At 40.9% G+C, this 23206-nt stretch overlaps 1 protein-coding gene across 2 annotated transcripts in view; it reads right to left on the bottom strand.

Annotated features, from left to right (window-relative positions):
- The window catches only part of LOC109908741 (cadherin-10), a 68536-nt gene extending 52968 nt beyond the window's left edge, over nucleotides 1-15568 (bottom strand). The window contains exons 1-2 of one of the 2 annotated variants that reach the window (XM_020507408.2): nucleotides 15367-15568; nucleotides 9475-9827 (exon numbers count right to left, since the gene is read on the bottom strand). In XM_020507408.2, coding sequence (XP_020362997.1) covers nucleotides 9475-9690 — 216 coding nt within the window. In that variant the 5' untranslated portion in view covers nucleotides 9691-9827; nucleotides 15367-15568. The remainder of the gene's footprint in view (nucleotides 1-9474; nucleotides 9828-15366) is intronic. The other variant, XM_031796318.1, reaches the window with a different exon arrangement.
- Between the last annotated feature and the right edge of the window lie 7638 nt (nucleotides 15569-23206).

The following is a 23206-nucleotide window of genomic DNA, read 5'->3' as shown; positions in this document are numbered from 1 at the left end:
CATCTGATGCAGCACTCCGTCTCTCTCCTTCTTGGAAAATAGCCCTTACAGAGCCTGGAGGTGTGTTGAGTCATTGTCCTGTTGAAAAACAAATTATAGTCCCACTAAATGCAAACCAGATGAGATGGCGTATCACTGCAGAATGCTGTGGGAGCCATGCTGTTTAAGTGTGCCCTGACTATTAATTACATCACAGAGGGTGTCACCAGCAAAGCACCCCCATGCCATCACACCTCCTCCTCCATAATTTACGGGTGGGAACAACACATTGCAGAGATCATCCGTTCACCTACTCTACGTCTCACAAAGACAAAGTGGTGGAACCAAAAATATCAAATTTGGACTCATTAGACCAAACGGCAGATTTCCACCGGTCTAATGTCCATTGCTCGTTTTTCTTGACCTAAGCAAGTGTCTTATTCTTAATGGTGTCCTTTAGAAGTGGTTTATTTTCAGTAATTCGACCGTGAAGGCCTGATTCACGCAGGCTGGTAACTAATGAACTTACCCTCTTCAGCAGAGGTAACTGGGTCTTCCTTTCCTGTGGCGGTCCTCATAAGAGCCAGTTTCATTATAGCGCTTGATGGTTTTTGTGACTGCACTTGAAGAAACATTCAAAGTTCTTGAAGTTTTCCGCATTGACTGACATTCATGTCTTAATAAAATATTGATGAACTGTCATTTATCTTAGCTTATTTGAGCTGTTCTTGCCATAATATGGACTTTTACCAAATATCTTCTCTATACCAACCCTACCTTGTTACAACAAATGATTGGCTTATTCTAAAATTGATTTAATGTTTTTTTTTTTCCTGATCAATCTACAAACAATACCTCATATTGACAAAGCATAAACAGGTTTAGAAATGTTTGTGTATATATATATATATACACTCACAGTTGAAGTCGAATGTTTACATACACTTACGTTGGAGTCATTATAACTCGTTTTTCAACCACTACGCAAATTTCTTGTTACCAAACTGTAGTTTTGGCAAATTGTTTAGGACATTTACCTTGTACCTTGTTTACAGACAGATTATTTCATTTATAACTCAATGTATCACAATTCCAGTGGGTCAGAAGTTTACATACAACAAGTTGACCTGCTTTTAAACAGCATGGAAAATTCCAGAAAATTATGTCATGGTTTTAGAAGCTTCCGATAGGCTAATTGACATAATTTTAGTGAATTGGTGGTGTACCTGTGGATGTATTTCAAGGGCTACCTTCAAACGCAGTGCCTCTTTGCTTGACATCATGGGAATATCAAAATCTAAATTTTGATTTTCATGGGAAAATCTAAAGAAATCAGCCAAGACCTAAGAAATCAATTGTATGTTGTATGTATGTTGTGGTGGTGCTTTCCTGCAGGAGAAACTGGTGCACTTAAGAAGATAGATGGCATCATGATTTAATATTAGGTGGATATATTGAAGCAACATCTGAAGTTAAAACCTGTTGGCGCACCGGTTTCTTTTGGGGGATCATTTTCGTCAACATCTGCTGAATTGCAGAGCGACAAATTCTAATTAAATTGCTAAAAATATTTAATTTTCATGAAATCACAAGTGCAATGTACCAAAACACAGATTAGCTTGTTGTTAATCCATCTGGCGTGTCATTTTTCAAAAAAGCTTTACATCGAAAGCTATCCAAGCATTTGTTAGGACAGCTCTCTCAGCAGACAAAACATTACAAACAGCTAGCAGCAAAGTAGATTGGTCATGAAAGTTAGAAAAGCAATCGCTTACATTTGATGATCTTCGGATGTTTGCACTCACGAGACTCCCAGTTACACAATAAATGTTCATTTTGTTCCATAAAGATTATTTTTATATCCAAAAATATCCATTTGGTTGGTGCGTTTTGTTCAGTAATCCACAGGCTCGTGCAGGTCACGACGGGCAGACGAAAATTCCAAATAGTACCCGTAAAGTTCGTAGAAACATGTCAAACGTTTTTATAATCAATCCTCAGGTTCTTTTTACAATAAATAATCAATAATATTTCAACGGGACGATAGCTTTTTCAATAGGAGAGAGAGAGAAAAGGTCTGCTCCAAGCTGCTCGCGCATGCAAAACTCTGGGGGGACACAGCTATCCACTGACGCGATGTGATCATTCTCACTAATTTTCCAGAATAAAAGCCTGAAACTATGTCTAAAGACTGTTCACACCATGTGGAAGCCATAGGGAAAGGAATCTGGTTGATATCCCTTTACAGTGCCTTGCGAAAGTATTCGGTCCCCTTGAACTTTGCGACCTTTTGCCACATTTCAGGCTTCAAACATAAATATATATATGTTAATATATAAAACTGTAATCTGTAAAGGGGCTGAATAATTTTGCACGCCCAATTTTTCAGTTTTTGATTTGTTAAAAAAGTTTGAAATATCCAATAAATGTCGTTCCACTTCATGATTGTGTCCCACATGTCGTTCCACTTCATGATTGTGTCCCACTTGCTGATTCTTGAACTTGCTGATTCTGCTGATTCTTCACAAAAAAATACAGTTTTATATCTTTATGTTTGAAGCCTGAAATGTGGCAAAAGGTCGCAAAGTTCAAGGGGGCCGAATACTTTCGCAAGGCACTGTAAGTGGAGGGAAGGCATGCAATGGAACAGGGAGGTTTCAGAAAAACAGTACTTCCTGGTTGGATTTTCCTCAGGTTTTTGCCTGCAATATCAGTTCTGTTATACTCACAGACAATATTTTGACCATTTTGGAAACTTTAGTGTTTTCTATCCTAATCTGCCAAATATAGGCATATTCTATCTTCTGGGCCTGAGAAATAGGCAGTTTAATTTGGGTGCGTTTTTCATCCAAACACTGCCCGCTACACTCAAGAGGTTAACGACAACAAAGTCAAGGTATTGGAGTGGCCATTACAAAGCCCTGACCTTAATCCTATAGAAAATTTGTGGGCAGAATTTTAAAAGTGTGTGTGAGCAAGGAGGCCTACAAACCTGACTCAGTTACTCTAGCTCTGTCAGGAGGAATGGGCCAAAACTCACCCAATTTATTGTGGGAAACTTGTGGAAGGCTACCCAAAACGTTTGACCCAAGTTAAACAATTTAAAGGCAATTCTACCAAATACACTCAATTAGTATGTAATCATCTGACCCACTGGGAATGTGATTAACGAAATAAAAGGTGAAATAAATAATTCTCCGTACTATTATTAACATTTCACATTCTTCAAATAAAATGGTGATCCTAACTGAGCTAAGACAGGGAATTTTACGAGAATTAAATGTCAGAAATTGTGAATAATTTTTTTTTCTGATCAATTAGTTATTTAAATGGACAAATTTTTTCGCTTTTCTTTTGAAAACAAGGACATTTTTCTAACTGTAGTGTATGTCTATTTTACATAAGTATTCAGATCCTTTACTCAGAACTTTGTTGAAGCACCTTTGACAGCGATTACAACCTTTAATCTTTTTGGGTATGACGCTTGAAGCTTGGAAAATATTCTTCCATTATTCTCTGTAGATCCTCTCAAGCTCTGTCATGTTGGATGGGGAGAAATGCTGCACAGCTATATTCAGGTCTCTCCAGAAATGTTCGATCGGGTTCAACTCCAAGCTCTGGCTTGGAGTTGAAGGACATTCAGGGCATTCAGAGACTTGTCCCAAAGCAACTACTGCAATATAATATAACTTAGAGGCCTCATTTGCTTAGTTCAACTGTCGTACCCAATCAGAACCCAAAATATACGCTAGTTTTGTGTAAGCAAAACTGTATAGCCTCAAAACATGGTTATCACTATACATTTGATATACTGGATGGTCAGTCTTTGCATCCATAGCCCTATGAAATTTCTCTAGCCCCATCCCTTAGCTTCTTCGCATAAACAAGGGCTGGGAGAAGGCTTTCTTATTGTTTCAATGAAGGATTCTAGCTTGAAGTCCCCTTGCACAAACACAGAGGAATAGTCAGTAAAGCAGCAAAGTCATTGGCAATTCTTGTCAGGTCTCTAGTGAGCATTGTTTAGTGCTGCAGAGGGGAGATAGGAAAATAGAGCCCCAAACGGATACAGAATAATTATATTCTCTCTCTCTCTTTATTGTTAGTTGTCCTTGTTCTCCAGGATTATACACATTCAGTAGTGTTTTTTCAGTTTCTTCAATTTTTCCTATGATCAGTACAGTGCTCAGGGGAACTGGAGAGCGGCCGCGTTTGTTTACAAAGCATCACAGACTACCAAGAGGTTAAAGGGGTTTTGTCCACATCAATAGCTGGGATGGAACAGCTTTTTATGTGAGTCACTGCACCCCTACAGAAAGAAATTCCAGACACAAGCCTTCTGATTGCATTGCATTGCAAGTGTTCACACTTCAGAGCCATACTGAACAAGTATGCCTCCCTCCACGAGGACTTGGCTTGTTAAATACCCTCCCTCATGCTAATGGCTGTCTGAAATGGCTCGCTGAAGATCAGGTGATAGTGAATCAGCAACACCAAGAGGCACGTCTCGTGGAGTTTGACAGAAACACACATGGCCCATTTTCATAATGCTGATTTAGTATCAGGTCCCCCGTCCATGTAATTATATTAATTGATTATCACCTCAAAGGAAAAACTGATCTTATATCAGCAGTCCTACTTTGAGACACTTCGTGAATATGGGCCATTCTATGCACGGTATATAGTTCACCTTGAAGAGAAGCCATTTCAGTTCCATGTACAGTTCCACCCTGTAGTCATCAGTATAATCCTTTATGACATACAGTATGTATAATGAGCCCTAAAAGCATGTCATATATTATGCAGTGTTAATTTTGGCGGCTATTTTATATTTAGTTTTAGGCTTAAAATACCTTTTGGTTTTAGTCACATTTTCGTCATTTCAGCCTTCGTCTAGTTTGAGTCACAGCAATTAGTCACATGACAGTCCGTGCATTTTTGTCTATTAAATAATAGGCTACCTCTAACTTCCATCATGTGCATATTCAGATAGCCTTGTCCATGTAGGCCTTTTAACCTTTTACATTTTAGTAATTTACCAGACGCTCTTATCCAGAGCGACTTACAGTGCATTCATCTTAAAATAGGACAACCACATCACAGTCATAGTAAATCCTCAATAAAGTAGCTATCAGCAAAGTCAAAGCTAGTCAGGGGTGAAGAAAAGTCAAGTTCTAGTGTTCATTCACAAAATGCTTTTTTAGGGGGTGGTTGCTATGGGAAGCTGGTTCCACCATTGGAGTGCCAGGATGGAGAAGAGCTTGGAATGGGCTGAGTGGGAGATGCCCTCTCATAGTGCTAAGAGACCAGAGGTGGCAGAACGAAGTGCTCGGGTTGGGGTGTAGGGTTTGAGCATAGCTTGAAGGTAGGGAGGGGCTGTTCCTCTTGCTGCTCCATAAGCAAGTACCATAGTCTTGTAGTGGTTGTGAGTTTCGTCTGGAAGCCGGTGGAGTGTGCGGAGGAGCAGGGTGACATGAGACAACTTGGGAAGGTTGAACACCAGGCAGGCTGCAGCATTCTGGATAAATTGCAGGGGTTTGATGGCACAAGTGGGGAGCCCAACCAACAGTGAGTTGCAGTACTCCACCTGGGATTAGGACCTGTGTGAGGTTGGTTCGAACTATACGGATGTTGTAGAACATCAACTTGCAGGAGTGAGTCACTGCTTTGATATTTTCAGAGAACAACAGGGTGTTTTCCAGGGTCACGCCAAGGTTCTTTGCACTCTGGGAGGGAGACACTGTAGAGTTGCAACTGTAATGGATAGGTCTTTGAGTAGGCAGGCTTTACCAGGTGGAAGAGCAGCTCTGTCTTGTCGTGGTTGAGCTTGAGGTGGTGGGCCGACATCCAAGCTGAAATATCTGCCAGGCATGCAGAGATGTGTATCACCTTCTGCGTGTCAGAAGGGGGAAGGAGAAAAGTGGCTTAGTGTCATCCGCATTCTATGATAGGAGAGACCTAGTGAGGATATGACGGAGCCGAGTGACTTGGTGTAGAGAGAGAAGAGGGCCTAGAATCGAGCCCTGGGGTACACCAGTTGTGAGAGTATGTGGTACAGACACCTGGTGGGTGATAGATAAGAACAATGTTAGTTTGAGTAGACAAGTGACAGTGACAGCATGGAAATCAAATGAGGAGATGGACAGGTGAGAGAGGGAAATAATGTAATATCTCCACTTAGGAGAAATTAGTAGCCCTGCTGTGCCACCTCCGCAATGACCAGATGCTCTCTGATAATGACAGAAAACATAGTCAGATGAAGAAAGAGCAGCTGGAGCAGCAGTGTTCTCTGGGGTGATCCATGTCTCCTTCAGAGCCCGAAAGTCAAGGGACTGAAATGCAGCATAGGCTGAGATTAATTTAGCGTTCTTGACCGCAGATCGGCAGTGCTAAACGCTGCCAGAGACCAGGAATTCCACATGGATTGTGCTTGCAGGGTACACTAAATTAGAAGGGTTGCAGCCAAGGGGGGGGGGGGGGGGGGTCTGAAAAGTCTACATGTAGAGGAGAAAACTGAGACAGAAAACAGACAAAAGTTACAAAAGAGCACAATTAGATATTCTGAAAATCACTAGGTAAGATACTCAAGTAAGAGTGGTGTGGAGCCTTTCTCTCTTTCCTTCCTCAAATAACTCTGCAGAACCATTGCTGTTTTGTTGACGGTCTTAGTTTTGCGAAACAACCACCGCTGAGAAAACAGAGGAGACTGAAGTACAAATACTAATTGCTAAATGCCTTGAAAAGGTGAAGAGCACACCTCCCGGTACTAATTGCTGATTTCCTAGGAGAGGAGAAACCACTCCCCCTCCAATAAAGCCACTGATTATGAAAACAATAAGTCACAAATTGCCCTGTCCCTTAATCCTGGTTGATGTGTCAACAATCATCTGCAAGTTAATAGCAGTCAGCAGTTCACAACACCAAGTAGGCTACTAGGAAGACTTTAAAGCAGATTCCCTTGTATACCTTAGCTTGCAACATTGATATTATGGCAGATTTTAACCAATACCAACCATAATGAACCATTTAGGCTATAATAAAGCCTTGGCTGCAGGTTAAACAATTAACAGCTCTGATTTTCTCCATCATCACCATCAAGGAGGGCTAAATTATAGGGGTGTCCTTGAAAAGGGGAGAATTAAATTTAAGCTTTCCAAAAATCCCAGAAGTACTGTATTAATGTACTAATATTCAACAAATAGCATTTGTTTTTCCTGTAGGAAAAACACAACCACAACTAGCATTCGCAGACCGTGGTGCCAGAGTGGCAACACAGATGAATGAATAACAGAAAACATGGGGAAATAGAGATTCCAGTGTGCTCAAATCAAAAATAGCCTACTTGAAAGAAAGAGAGAGTAAACATTATTGTTTCAGGTTGAGGTTAGTTACATGTGAAGGGTCTTGGCTCCGCATCAGTTCAAAAGACTGATGAATGACTCACGTGACAGTCTGAGAGCAGTGTTGGAGCTGGGCAGAATCAGATCACAAAACTGAAAGATATCAGTTCTGCAACTGAGAGGATTGCATGAATTATTCTGCATGCATGCATACTTATGATTGGACAAAACAAATGTTATCGTCATATTTTAGTCAGGAAAAATAGGTTGTTGACAATATTTTTTGTCATAGTTTTGTTGACAAAATGAACACTGATACAATGGTTTAGTAACCATTAGTTGTTAGAATGTGCCCAGAACCTCACACTGCTTTCATATTAGAGACACTTTACATACATTATTTAATGTTTCTTATTTATTTATACAGTAACTATTATTCAACATGTCCTCACCTAGGATTTGAACTGACAACCTCTTTGTTCACTTCCTTTCCGATCTTCCTGCTATGCCACCATATCTGTGTCAATAACTGATTTCACCTGTATTCCTAGACTTTGGACTTTGTTAAAAATACACTCAAGAAAAACTATTATAATATCATAGTGATTTAGGATTAACATTGAAAATATAATAGTATGTCCCACCAACATTAGATAACTATACAGAATACCCTCAAATTGCTTAAATAGGTCAATTAAATCATTGACAGTCAGATTAACTGATAACTAAAATAGCAGTGCAAATGGCACTCTTTTGCTATGTGCAGAGATGTATTATACGTATTGAATCTGTATATTGAGTTCTGAAAAAGCTACAGACTTTGTGGCACAGCAAAACATTTGCCGTTTCACATGTGAAACTTGATTGGATGTGAAATAAATAAGCCCAGCTTGGTGCTGGGCCTTTAAGTGCCTGTCCTTATGCCCAGGCTTTTCACCGCTCCTTCTCACAGACAACAATTCCAGGGTGAAGCTGATGGAATTAGCGATAGCAATCAACACTAGCTTCTTCAGTAAAGCCAGCGTGTGGGTGTTTTTTTTTCTCCCCCTTTATTTATTGCGGCCTCATGTCATTCTGGCAGTTTGATTGTGAATGATATTGGACACCGGGTGAGTCGATGGCCAGAGCATGTGATTGCTGTCATGCCAGGAAACTTGCCAGTATGCCAGCCAGAGACCATCAAATAGTCAGGAAGAAAGCCAGAATGCAGCAGTCACTGACAACATCAGTGGATAGACTCAATGGATAGCCGGGACTGTTTTGTTGCCTCATCACGTATAACACAGTGAAGTGAAATATCATTGGCCTGGCTTGATTGATTCATAATTTCGCTCTCCAACACCCCCTTTCCCTCCATCTTTTTCTTTTTGTTGTTCCCCTGTCTCTCTCCATTGCGTCAGGACGATGCTATCTGCCAAGCTGGTAGTCATATCCTTCTACTCCACCCTGTACCGTGACACTTGTTTACTCTTGAGGATGAGGCATGTGATGAAAGCCAGCTTCCTCTGAGAAAATAAGCTTTCGACAGTCACCTTGTTCCCCTCCCTCAGGATGATAAATGTAGCGTCATCTCTAACACTGTGACTAGCTCTCTTTTTAGCACAAACATGGATGGCTTGACAAGTCGCTCCTCTGATCTAAAGTAGGGGGTTATAGCTCTGAGAAATATTTATGTTTTTGTGCTGTCTTATCAGTTAAAGAGCTGTGTCAACATGACAGAGGAGGCTCAGGCCGTTGGCGATGTGAGGTAGTAGGTCAGTGATTTTGTCTAGCCTCGTGATGTAATTTGATAATGCTGTCTGTTGTTAACCCTCACAAATGGGAACATCTATTCCTCCTCTGTCATGTTAAATCGCTAATTTGAGTGGTTGATTCTTCATTTAGAATTCTCTATTCCCACTGTTGTTTTTGAATTGTTGTGTGAATGAGAGACTGGAATTAGTTGCGCGTTGCCGGGAGATGGAGCTTAACAAGCTGATCTTTACATTAAGGGAGTTCTCAGGTGATGCACTCCTCTCTAATTTCTATGTCCTAACTATTGAAAGGTATGTCAATACAACAGGAACAGTCCTTTTGACTGAGTGTACTATGACATAATCGATCATCTCTAGGCAGCCTACAAAGAATGTCCCATAAAAACGGCACATAAAACCCTTACCTTGCCAACATACTGGTTGTCATTCCCGGTGTACTCCTCTAGAAGAAAGAATTGATTCCACATCCATCCTCGTTTGGCGCGCTGGAGTATCTTTCCATCATCCTTCTCCGGTGATGTTCCCAACAGATTCACAGTATTTCCAGGTGCCATGGGCAGGGCAGTGATTGGCCGCAGAATGGAGACCATAAATATAATCTGGAAGTGATTGGTTATCATGGTATCCAATCACGTGGGGAAGGAGTTCTGTATGACTAATGTGTTATGGTAATGAGCTTCTGGTAGGATGCACTCTGTAATGCAACGCTACCAAATCATGCATTGTAGTCCTTTTCCCTTTGATAGCCTATTGATTCCTGTGAAGAAGAAAAACAAGGATGAATCAGAGAGATAACACAACAATGATATTGAATTCAGGTAGACATAATTTGTTTCAATATCTGCCCAAAGGTAATATCGCCTGCCTGTGTCCAATATTAAGAGAAAATTGGCTTCTAAGCTGTTTAGCGTTGCCATTATTTTAATTGCTACTGTTTTTTTTCCATAGATAAAACATTATGAATTATATGCTCTGCAAGATGAAATTACACATTTCTTCAAATGCGTTCATTGATTCTCTTAGTAAAGGAATTTTAGTTTCAACTGGCAGTCTTCCATTTTATCTCGAATTTGCTCTGATAAGCTAGCTCAAACCTGCTAGTTCCAGTAAAAAAACATGTGACAGTAGTTTTAGTTCATGCAACCATAAGTTACTGACTCATTCCTACATACAACCATTTAGCTGGCTAGCTAGTTTGGTTTAGTTCATCGTTTTTTTTCTAGCTAGCTATCAGCTGGCTAGCTAGTTTGATTAAACAGTTGTGAAATGACAACACGTGTACTTAGCTACATATATACAGTAGAAGTTGGAAGTTTACATACACCTTAGCCAAATACATTTAAACTCTGTTTTTCAAAACTCCTGACATGTAATCCTCTTAGATCAGTTAGCATCACCACTTTGTTTTAAGAATGTGAAAAGTCAGAATAATAGCAAATAAAATATTTATTTCAGCTTTTATTTATTTCATTACATTCCCAGTGGGTCAGAAGTTTGCATACATTCAATTCGTATTTGGTAGCATTGCCATTAAATTGTTTAACTTTAATAAATTGGGTGAATTTTGGCCCATTCCTCCTGACAGAGCTGGTGTAACTGAGTCAGGCTTGTAGGCCTCCTTGCTCCTACAGTTTTTTCAGTTCTGCCCACACATTTTCTATGGGATTGTGATGGCCACTCCAATACCTTTACTTTGTTGTCCTTATGCTTGGAAGCATCCCGCTTTTTTCTCCAAACATAACAATGGACATTTTGGACAAACAGTTCTATTCTCTTAATTATTTCATTTGCATTTGTGGGATAATATTCATTTACATGTGGCGGTGCTTCAGTTCCATCAATGGAAACTATAATACTAAGGGGGGGTCCTTTGTATGTTCAAATCTAATGCCTTCTTTGACATTAGGGCTCTTTTTTCAGATTGTTGAACTAAAGTGGGGGAATTATAAAATCTGGTCCTTGTTTGTTCACGTTCCCTCGTTATATACACAATGAATGCTTGTCAGGATGGCACTGGCACTATGGCCTTTCCACTAGCCTCCCACTAAATGGGTTCTTTTAGAAAAGGAGGACAAGATTTATTAGGATTAACTTCCCAAAGACCATAAATTATGTATGAATCCCCAAATGACCTATCAAGTCAGGCCTTGATGGGGACTTTACTTCATCTAGGTACTCTATCGAACATGCCATGAAGCCAATAATACAGTACCTTTAGAAGTCACTGCCAGCAAGCCAATTATTCTCATCAAGCATGGGATACTTTTTGTATATATATATACATTGTGTGTGTGTGTGTGTGTGTGTGTGTGTGTGTGTGTGTGTGTGTGTGTGTGTGTGTGTGTGTGTGTGTGTGTGTGTGTGTGTGTGTGTGTGTGCGTGCGTGCGTGTGTGTGTGTGTGTGTGTGTGTGGCCTCTCTCATCTCTTTATTGGGAGAACTTGCACAATTGGTGCCTGACTAAATACTTTTTTGCCCCACTGTACATATATATAAATAGTGGGGTATTTTTAAGACAGTTTGGAAACAAGAGGAGGATACAGGTAGGTGGAGCCCATTTAGTGAGAGGCTGGTGGCAAGGCCTTCATTGTGTATCTAATGAGGGACCTTGAACAAACAAAGACCGATTTTATAATTCCCCCACTTTTGTTCAACAAAAATAACCCTAATATCAATGAAGGCATGAGATTTGAATGAACAAAGGACCCTATTTTTGTCTGTGAACAAATTAGTATTATGTTTTTCATTGATGGAACTGAAGCACCGCCACATGTAAATTAATATTATCCCATGAATGCAAATCAAATAATTAAGCTAATGAGATCCAAAAATGAAATATTAAAGAGTCTTAAAGAGCTCTTTAATTCATGTCATTAGAGATTGAGCTAATGCCTGTACTGAATCAAACCATGACTCTCATACAGACAGGTTATGTCTTGTATCCAAATGTTAAAAGGTTATGACAATATCAGAGAGAGACAGTTAGGATTGGGAATACTGGTACGGTCTCAGCTGTCATCCAAGGTCAAGACTTCAAAATATTAAGCGGGACTAGACCATTAATGGTAATTTAGAGTCAGCAAAACCACCATCTACCAGTTTTCCAGATGTCTAACCTCAGTAAAGCAGCAGACCATACAAAATCCCTAAATTCAGAAAAATTGGCAATCCATGAGGACAAATTCATATTTTTCACAAAGCATGAGATCGATAACATGTATGAACCAAGAACATTTGATATCGACTGTGGTTCTCTCTCCATAACCCCAGATACAGAATGAAACCAAGAACATTGGGGATGTCATGGGGTGCCAGTAAGCCATAAACTGATGATGATGTACTGTTATCACTTCACTATGTGCCCAGGGTTTGTCATGAATATGACAGGCGGCAGGCGGGCGCAGCATCCCAGAAATCGGGAAACGTTGGCTGGAAATTAATCTGGGCTGATTCCCGTGATTGCATTTTCTAATTATCATTCAAGGCTGTCCTTGAGTTTTAATAGCATTCTGGATATTAAGCTTTGATGCACCATGCCTATTAAGCATTAGGCCAGTGTGTCTTTTTAGAATTCCTCCAAACCCTCCATTAAAGGATGAGCAGAGTGTACTGACTGGATTTCTTGTCCAGATGCTATAGACTCCGCTCACTGAATTATCTAGACTTGATTAGTCCATTAAATGCCTACAGTATATAAAAAAGTTGTTTATGATTAGATTAGGTGGTAGAAAGCTTGAGAGGCTTGGCATGCAAACAGACAGAGAGAGGCATGAAAGGACAAAATCGTTAAATATGCTCTTACAAGTTAAGTCTTTGAGTAGAGCGTTTAATTTGTGGTTGTCCATTCTGGCAAAAGCTAGTGGAATAAACACTATTTCACACACACACACACACACACACACACACACACACACACACACACACACACACACACACACACACACACACACACACACACACACACACACACACACACACGGAAGTTTTTAGACTCCTAACAGACATGGTCAGTGGAATTGCACTCGCCCTTTATACTGTATGAGTATCCTGGGTGCGTTTCTCCTGAAATCCAAAAACCTGTCTGCAACAGCAGCCTTAATAGGGAATATATAACCACTTGTAGCCCAGCTCGGTCCATTCCATTTTACAATCGACTGCTCCCTAGACCTTTACAATAATGTGGACACTGATGATCACATCTCCCTCTGCAATAATCAAACTTAATATCATACATACTGTGTCTTGCTTTGCCATCAACAAACTCATTGAAGGGCACTAAGGGACCCATGACCCATAATTTGAGAATGTTGTGTTTATAACATTACGTCATAAAAAAAATGGGTCAAATACAACATATTCTATATTTGGTTTATATGATGTCCCTGTGGATGTTTTGAATACATATTTGACAAAAACTAAAACGTGGTACTTCTTGAAAATCTAAACATTTATAAAAAAAATGTGCACTTGAGGTTTAGGCAGTTGTGGTCTATTGAGGTCAAGGGATATTTATAATAACTATTAATGTCTGTTTTGTGATTTACAGATTGCGTTGCTCTTGCCTACTGATTGCACACTCACAGACCACCACAGAGCCTAGTCTAACAGTAGGGCGGTGATGCAGCTGTGAAAAAGCAGCAGACCTGTAAAAGTGCCCACTTGGTGGAGCCCTAGACCTTTCCAACATCGCTAGCATCACGGCTGCCGGCTGCAGTCTTTGGCAAGGCTTGACAGCCCTTTATAGATGCCCTGAAATCTGCCGCAATTTTGAAATGCTCTCTTCACATTGTAACTTGAAAACTGGGGGTAGACTGGGGGTAGACTTCTAACATATGTGAGGCCATAAACAGACAATATCATTCCCATTGAATAAATCATCACTGTAGATAGTTATAGTTAGATCTGTAATTTTGATCCAAATGTGACACACTAAGGGGAAGATTATAATTTAATTCAAATTTTCTTTACCAGTCTATTTATGAGTTTATTGATCATATTTTAAATTATGTGTTTTGAATGAGCCCCACTACACAAAATTCACTACAGGATCCCAGCAATTTCGAACAATGACATGATATATCTTTTTTACAGAGGTTTTTTCCTAACTATATCTAACATGTTAATTTAGGGATCATTCATTATGTTTACATTTGAGGCTGTTAAAATATTTGGTTTAGTGTTTGTATGAGAGCCATGCAGTTTTTGTGTGTGGGAGGGCAGGGATTTGCTATTTTTCATTCCAACACTGAAAGGCCATTACATATCTGACAATAATTTAGGGAACATGTTAGTGGTTAATTTGTGTTAAACAATAATGGCATTACACAAACGACAGAGTACAAACTGCACCCTTATAAATCACCTGTGTGACTATAAAGCTGTCTCCACCCAAGCCCCACAAAACACAGCAGCAGAGAGAATGAGAGGAAGAGAGGGAAAGAGAGAGAAAAAAAGAGAGAGGGAGACAGAGACGGACGGACAGAGAAGTGCGTTCTTTGCTTCAGGGTACATATGACATCCTAACATACTCATTAAGTGCAGTGCTCAAAACCCCATGATCAACCCCTTCACCCTTCCATGCGTTTTAGCTGAGATAGGATCAGTAGTACAGTGCCTCACTATCAATTCTGCTCACACTTAACTACTGGTAACATTTTGCCATCTCTACCACACAAACACACACACACACAGCTGGCATAAGTCTGAATATCACTTAGCTTATTGGTGAAAGGCCGTTCATTAAACACTTCTAATCAGAGTGATACACTGGAGGAAGAAAACTGCCGTTAGCGTACACATCTGTAAATCCCCTGCATGCGCAAACACATTGCCAGTCCTATTTTGTTTAGGAAAAGAATCTGAATGTGTGTAGCTACTGCCCTTCACATCTGTAAATCTGTCACACAAGCACTGTGTCCATCCGATTTTGTTTAAGAAAAGTATCTGAATACATGTAGCTACTGTCCTTCTTCTAGCACTTTCTATTTTTTTACAGAGATGGAGAGGAAAGTTGACAACAGAGATTTGGTCGGACTAAAACTTAATAAATTAACATAACATAAAATAACTTCATATTCAACACAGAGGTTCCAGATATCAACCCCTTGATTATATGTTATTTGTAGCATGGCAGGTGTCCAAAGTAAAGAATTCTGCACGTTAACATGTAATGCATTGATTTACCTTTTCGCAACAATCCAGCACCTATCTATTGCAGGTGGGTTATTTCACCACACCATCCAGAAAAGTGAGACAAAATATCCTTTAAAACAGAGAACAGAAAATCAGAAACCTTACCTTTTGTATTTATAGCTTAGTAGTGTCCATCTGTGTTTCTGAGTGTCGTGTTACTGTGTCCCTACTCCTCACGTAGCAGTGTTTAGAGGTGGCGCTTATTCTGAATCCTCTCCGCTGCACTTACATTCCAAGACTGACAACAGTGCTGCGAGAGCGAGTGTGAGCGTAAGTCTCTGTCCAGCCTGCTACTCTCCCTCTCCCTTCCTCTATTTCTCCACCCCTTCCTCTCTTTTTTCTCTTCCCCCCACCCTCTGTCTTTCCAACTTCTCTCTCCCTGCCTATCTCCCTCCCTCTCTCTCTCTCTCTTCCCTCGCATCACATCTTGCTGTGGATGTCGGGAAGACTGAAGCGGAGAAGAAAAAAGAGAGAAAAGAAAAAGGAGCAATGGCAACAAGGGGACAAGGAAAGGAGAGTGACCTTACTCCCAACAGTTGACTATAGCAGCAGTAGAATTGAGGATGGGGAGGTTAGGAGGCTGAAGGGGGGTGGACTCCTGGATGGCACAGAGAGATCTCCATGTGAACGCAGGGAGAAAGGGGGAAAGGCAGCTTTGTGGAGAGGAGGATCACTAGTCTAAGCTAGGATGTAGTAAGCTACTCTTATGGATCGACTCTGTGATGTTTGATGTCTAAAGCAATCGTCCCGATCTAATCTCCTTTCAATGACAGTGGAATGAAGGAGAAACCAGGCATGAGTTGTAAATAACCCTCTCAGAGGGAGGATGTTCCTCCATCTCCATCGCCGCCTGGTGACTTGGCCAACCGGCCAGCAATGAAACTTAGTGCGTGCGAGCAGGAAGTCTGTCCAGGCAGGCAGCACTCCATCATATATTTTCCTTATTTCACTTTTGAAAGTGATACAGCATTTTAATTTAATAGAGGGAAATTGAGAGAGATAATATACCATCACAGTGGTGTTTGATGCTGAGGAGAGAGAGTGAGAGAGAAAAGGCATTACATGCCAATACACATACATGTATCTTGAGCTGATAAATGATGTGATGGAGAAACTTTGAAATGCATGGGATGTCCCTCAGGATCTGCAGTCAGTCCACTAGCCCTCATCCTAGCACAAGTTGTATCTCCCACTATCAGTGTGGATAGATGATTAACTCAACGTCTCTATGGGCCAAAAGTTGTGCACTATGTTGGGAATAGGGTGCCACTTGAGATGCAGACAAATTGTACCTAATAAATGAATAAATAAAAATGCAAACAGGCTAAACTAATTAACACAGGCACTGAGGTAGCCTTTCTCTGATGTGAAGCCAAGTCCACATCCTTCATCATTTACAGTTGTGTCGTTTCTGCTGTCATGAGAGATATATAGGGTAACTGTGTGTGTGTGTGTGTGTGTTTGTGTGTGTGTGTGTTTGTGTGTGCTTGTGCGTGCGTACGTACGTACGTGTGCCTGTGTACGTGAGTGTGCCTGAGCATGTCGTATCGATGTGTGCCCATTTGTGTGTATGTAACAAGCCAGTTTAAAAAACAGGCTATTTTGTACATAAACAGTATAGTTGTTTTAATTGTCATTTACATCCTTAAATATGTTGTTACCAGTACCACCCATTACTATGTTTACTGGTGATAGAGACATGGTTGATGAATTCATTCATTTTCAGTCTGTGTCCTTCACCAAATGAGATTCTACTTGAATACCTTGTAATTAAAATTGAATTATTAAAGACAATAGAATGCGTATTTCATAAGGCCTTATTTTATGTGCATAGTTTTACCCTAATACAGTGCCCTGAAACTCATCTTATTGGAATCCAGCCAGAGTTGGGATATCCAACATCTGGAGGAAATAAATCACCTGCAACATGCACTCAAAATGACTGCCAGGGTTGGGAAGACTAAGATATGGGACTACCTTAATTAAACATTTAAACTGGAACAACAATTTCAGTAACGGGTGCAATAAATCCAAGTTACAGATTGGAATAGTTTAGAAAAATACATGTTACTGATATTTGAGCAGCATAACATTAATGAATCAATCATTGTACATGCAAAAACATAAAATAAAAAAAACTGCAATATACCAAAACTCTCTCACACACACCGCCAACAAATCACTCACCTTGGTGCAGTACTTACAGTATAGCTCTAAGTACATCAGTAGTTAGCTTAGTAAAAGTATTCCACTGCCTGGCAAACAGTTTTCTTTTCCAATCCATGTCACTTGCCCTCTATTCTTCTAACACCTCTTGGTACAGTGTCTTCACTTACTACTACGTAGTGAGGAGTATTTGTTGCATTTAATCAACGTTTTTTATCCCGGGGCAGCAACAGCTATCTCAAGTAAGTGCATTTCAGGGATGCTATTCCAATTGTCCTCTACAACTCAAATGGCACACTATTCCCTATATAATGCAATACTTTTGACCAGAGCCCTCTGAGCCTACATTAAAAGTAGTTCACTATAAAGGGAATAGGGTGCCATTTGGGTAGCACCGCTGTGTCTGCTCCTATCAGCATCCTATCAGCTTGCACTCCCATTCACCTCCACAGAGCTCCCTGATCCTTATTGAAGCTGTGATCTTTCATCAGACCTCGCCAGGAGTATATGCCAGGAGGTAGTGTGTAAGGGCCAATGGCACTCGATTCCCTATTTGACCAGGACCCATAGGGTTCTGATCAAAAGTAGTGCACTATGTAGGGAAAGGGGTTCCATTTGGGACACAAAAAGGGTCTGTAGAGAAAATATAGAACCACACAACGAACTGAGCTTTCAGTGAAATATCTACAGACCATTGTTGGCACCTTATTTATAGCGCACTACTTTTATTTATGCTCGTAGGGCACTATATAGGGGAATATATAACACCGCCTTGTAATAAACATCGCAAAAGGTGTGTTAGCAGAGAAGCGCGTCTTACACAACCAGGTAGCTACACTGTAAGACTTTTCTGTAATTTCAATAGTAAAACAATGTTGAATTCACAGTAAAATACCGTAAATCTGTTTTCCAACATTAATACTGTAGATTGCACTGCATCATGTGTAAAATTCTGAAAAATATTGTTATTAACTTTAATGGTACGTCTCCTGTAAAATGTACTCTAACATACTGTATTTCTTTACAGTAATATCTTATGCCCACTGTAGATTCAAATGATCCGTTTCAGGCACCACCTTCATGCTGTTGGATGAGACTCATGTAGCTCAGACTATTTTAGTAAATATCTTCCTGGAGCTGCAGTGAAATGGAAGAATATTTTCAGCAGCTTTTGGGTAGGTACCTTGACTTGTTTATACAGTAAATAACGTTATTGCTAGCCAACATTGAATTACTGCATGTTTTCTTAGCTAGCCTGCTCTAAATTGCTTGTAAATATCTTGCTGTGCAACCTAGAAAAAAAATCTGGTCCGCAGCCTCTGAGTGCCATAGAGAATAAACTGAGCACAGATTCATGACCGTTCTGATTAAACCATTACTACAGACAAAATGTCTTGTTTCTAGCAGTTCAAAAGATATGATCCATATAACAAAATGTGATTGACGGGGCCGCATTCCACAGACAAACCACTTCGCGGGCCATTAAACTGACCGGTGCACCGGTGTTGTATAGAGATGCCTGCCGACCTAAGACACTTCCACTGGGCGGCTCTATCACAGTGTCGCCAGCGGTAGCTAGTAACGTGGCCAATCATTTTTCCTCACAAAATTATTCTCCAAAGTAGCCTACACAAAATATACTAAGTAGCCTACACAAAAAACGAGTATTGGTAGCCATCTAGATGTCACCTTGATAGAGTCTTACTCAATAAGGAGAGAATCAACGGCAACAACACCAGGACATAGTGTCCTCCTTAGTTGTAACAACCCTGTGACAACTACAGTGCCTTGCGAAAGTATTCGGCCCCCTTGAACTTTGCGACCTTTTGCCACATTTCAGGCATCAAACATAAAGATATAAAACTGTATTTTTTTGTGAAGAATCAACAACAAGTGGGACACAATCATGAAGTGGAACGACATTTATTGGATATTTCAAACTTTTTTAACAAATCAAAAACTGAAAAATTGGGTATCAAATGTATTTATATAGCCCTTCGTACATCAGCTGATATCTCAAAGTGCTGTACAGAAACCCAGCCTAAAACCCCAAACAGCAAGCAATGCCGGTGTAGAAGCAAAAACTCCCTAGAAAGGCCAAAACCTAGGAAGAAACCTAGAGAGGAACCAGGCTATGTGGGGTGGCCAGTCCTCTTCTGGCTGTGCCGGGTGGAGATTATAACAGAACATGGCCAAGATGTTCAAATGTTCATAAAATAATAATAAGGCAGAACAGTTGAAACTGGAGCAGCAGCACGGCCAGGTGGACTGGCGACAGCAAGGAGTCATCATGTCAGGTAGTCCTGGGGCATGGTCCTAGGGCTCAGGTCCTCCGAGAGAGAGAAAGAAAGAGAGAAGGAGAGAATTAGAGAACGCAAACTTAGATTCACACAGGACACCGAATAGGACAGGAGAAGTACTCCAGATATAACAAACTGACCCTAGCCCCCCGACACATAAACTACTGCAGCATAAATACTGGAGGCTGAGACAGGAGGGGTCAGGAGACACTGTGGCCCCATCCGAGGACACCCCCGGTCAGGGCCAGACAGGAAGGATATAACCCCACCCACTTTGCCAAAGCACAGCCCCCACACCACTAGAGGTATTTGTAGTTGGTCATATATTCTAAGTCAGAACCGTCAAGATTAGTGATACTAGAAGTGCGGGCGGGTGGAGGGAAGAGATCGGTTGAAGAGCATGCATTTAGTTTTGCTTGCATTTAAGCTGTTCTGGACCAGTTCCGACTGTCTTTTTGATGTACAAAGTGAACGTCGTACGGTCCTGTGCCTTATAGTTCAAGAATCTGTATGCTCTCCTCTCCCACTGTCTCAGCAGAGCTGACTTGAAGTGTCAGGTTTCAGACTTCGTATTTGCATAGGGAGTGATGTGTCACATTTTCTGGCTTATCCAAACAAAGAATCGATTTTCTCTTCCTCTGAGCGAGTGAGCCTAGGAAACAGCATATGGATGGTGGCAGTCTAGCAAATCCATCTCGCTGTGATTTTCTCAACCAAATTTAGAGCTCTTAACATGAAAAAAATACTAAATAATTTCATAGACTTAAAAAAACAAACACTTTCTCTTGGTGACACACGCACTATACCACTTTGTGCTTAAAGTTGGTACGAGTCTGCACACATTTGAATGGTGTCTCTGCCCCTCTCAGTGGACATTTAGAAGAAAATTCTGTCGTTGGTTATAATAAATAGTGACCAATATTGTACTATCACTAAGTTTGATTACATTATTTTACAGTTATATGAAATGTGAAATATTTTACTATATTTCAAAAGGTTTTCAGTAATTTCCAGCCCTATTGCCCCACATTTGTTGAATAGGAATATTTTTATAATATTTGTTTGTACCATGTACTTCAGTTATGTCCTCAACAGTGAGTACACCACAACAATTCATAACTCTTTTTTGTATATGTGGGGTGGTGATTTATACAGTATTTACAGTTTCTCAATTGCGTACAAGCATTTTTGGGATCTGTGTTGAAACATATTGACACGTTCGTTATAAAGATCGGACCAAGACGCAGCGTCGTATGCGTACATTCCTATTTGAACACTGAACAAATGTGAAGCTATACAAACGAGTACTGACAGGCAACTACACATAGACAAGATCCGACACCAGAAAGTGGGAAACAGGGCTGCCTGCATATAATCCTCAATCAGAGATAACAATAAACAGCTGTCTCTGATTGGGAACCATATCAGGCCAACATAGGAAAAACCCCAAGGGGATGATAATAATATTGCGCCGACAGAGATGCTCACCTCGTTTTGCTTTCTTAGGTAACTATGCAGTATTTCATTTTATTATGTATTATTTCTTACATTGTTTCCCCAGGAAATATTAAGTCTTATTATATACAGCCGGGAAGAACTGTTGGATATAAGAGCAACTTCAACTAACCAACATTACGACCAGGAATACAACTTTCCCGAAAAGGATCCTATTTGGACCACCACCCAGGACAATAGATTTAATCCCAGTAGCCGACCCAAATCAATAGCGTCGCAGAAGGGGCAGATGGAGCGGCCTCCTGGTCTGGCTCCGTAGACATGCACATCGCTCACCACTCCCGAGTATGCTACTCGCCAATGTCCAGTCTCTTGACAGCAAGGTAGACGGAATTCGAGCAAGGGTTGCCTTCCAGAGAGACATCAGATTTTGTAACATTCTCTTTTTCACAGAAACATGGCTCACTCGGGATATGTTATCAGATTTGGTACAGCCACCGGTGTCTTCAAGCATCGCACCAACAGAAACAAACATCTCTCTGGTAAGAAGAAGATCGAGGGTGTATGCCTTATGATTAACGATTTGTGGTATAATCATAACAACATACAGGAACTCAAGGCCTTATGTTCACCTGACCGAGAATTCCTTACAATCAAATGCCGACAGCATTATCTACCATGAGAATGCTCTTCGGTTATAATCAAGGCCGTGTATATCCCCCCCAAGCAAACACCTTGACAGCTCTATACATAGAGCCCTGAATGGACACTATGTATACTGGAAACCATATATCCTGAGGCTGCGTTTACTGAAGCTAGGGATTTCTTTTTCAGATTCTAATCTGAAAACAAGGCTCCCTAAATTTGATCAGCATATCGAATGCGCGACTCGAGCTGTCAGCATTCTGGATCATTGCTACTCTAACTTATGCAATGTATACAAAGCCCTCCTCCGCCCTCCTTTCTGACAATCTGACCTCGACTCCATTTTGTTGCTCCCTGCCTATAGACAGAAACTAAAGTCAGGAAATGCCCGTGCTCAGGTCTGTTCAATGCTGGTCCGACCAATCGGATTCCACGCCTCAAGATTGCTTCGATCACGTGGACTGGGATATGTTCCGGATAGCCTCAGATAACAACATTTATGTATAAGCTGACTCGGCGAGCGAGTTTATTAGCAAGTGCATCGTGATGTTGTACCCACGGAGACTATTAAAACCTTCCCTAACCGTGGATTGATGGCAGCATTCGCAACAAAACTGAAAGGCAAACCATTGCTTTTAATAATGGCAAGGCAACCGGAAACATGACCGAATTCAAACAGTGTAGCTATTCCCTCCATAAGGCAATTAAACAAGCTAAGTGTCAGTATAGAGACAAAGTAGTCACAATTCAACGGCTCAAACATGAGACGTATGTGGCAGGGTCTACAGTCAATCACGGATTACAAAAACAAAACTATCCCCGTCGCGGACACCGACGTCTTACTCACAGACAAACTAAACAAAATCTTGTCTCGCTTTGAGGACAAAGCCTGTGGGCTCTCCTTCACCATGGACAATGTGAGTAAAACATTTAAATGTGTTAACACCGTTGTTCCTGTTCCCAAGAAAGCTAAGGTAACTGAGCTAAATGACTATCAAGGATCATATCACCTCCACCCTGATACCCTAGATACACTCCAATTTGCTCTACACCCCCCCCCCCCTGACTGGCCGTCCCCAGGTGGTGAGGTTTGCACATGACACTACAGTGGTAGGCTTGATTACCAACAACGACCAGACGACCTACAGGGAGGAGATGAGGGCCCTCGGAGTGTAGTGTCAGGAAAATAACCTCTCACTCAGCGTCACCTAAAACAAAGGAGATGATTGTGTAGTTCAGGAAAAAGCAGATGGATCGCCCCCCTATCCACATTGATGGGACAGTAGTGGAGGGGGTGGAAAGTTTTAAGTTCCTCGGCGTACACATCACGGACAAATTCAAATGGTCCACCCACACAGACAGCGTGGTGAAGAAGGCAC

Source organism: Oncorhynchus kisutch, linkage group LG18, assembly GCF_002021735.2.
Source record: "Oncorhynchus kisutch isolate 150728-3 linkage group LG18, Okis_V2, whole genome shotgun sequence".
In the NCBI taxonomy this organism is placed as follows: Eukaryota; Metazoa; Chordata; class Actinopteri; order Salmoniformes; family Salmonidae; genus Oncorhynchus; species Oncorhynchus kisutch.
Note: the sequence above shows the minus strand (reverse complement) of the source record. Positions and strands in the feature narration are given on the sequence as shown.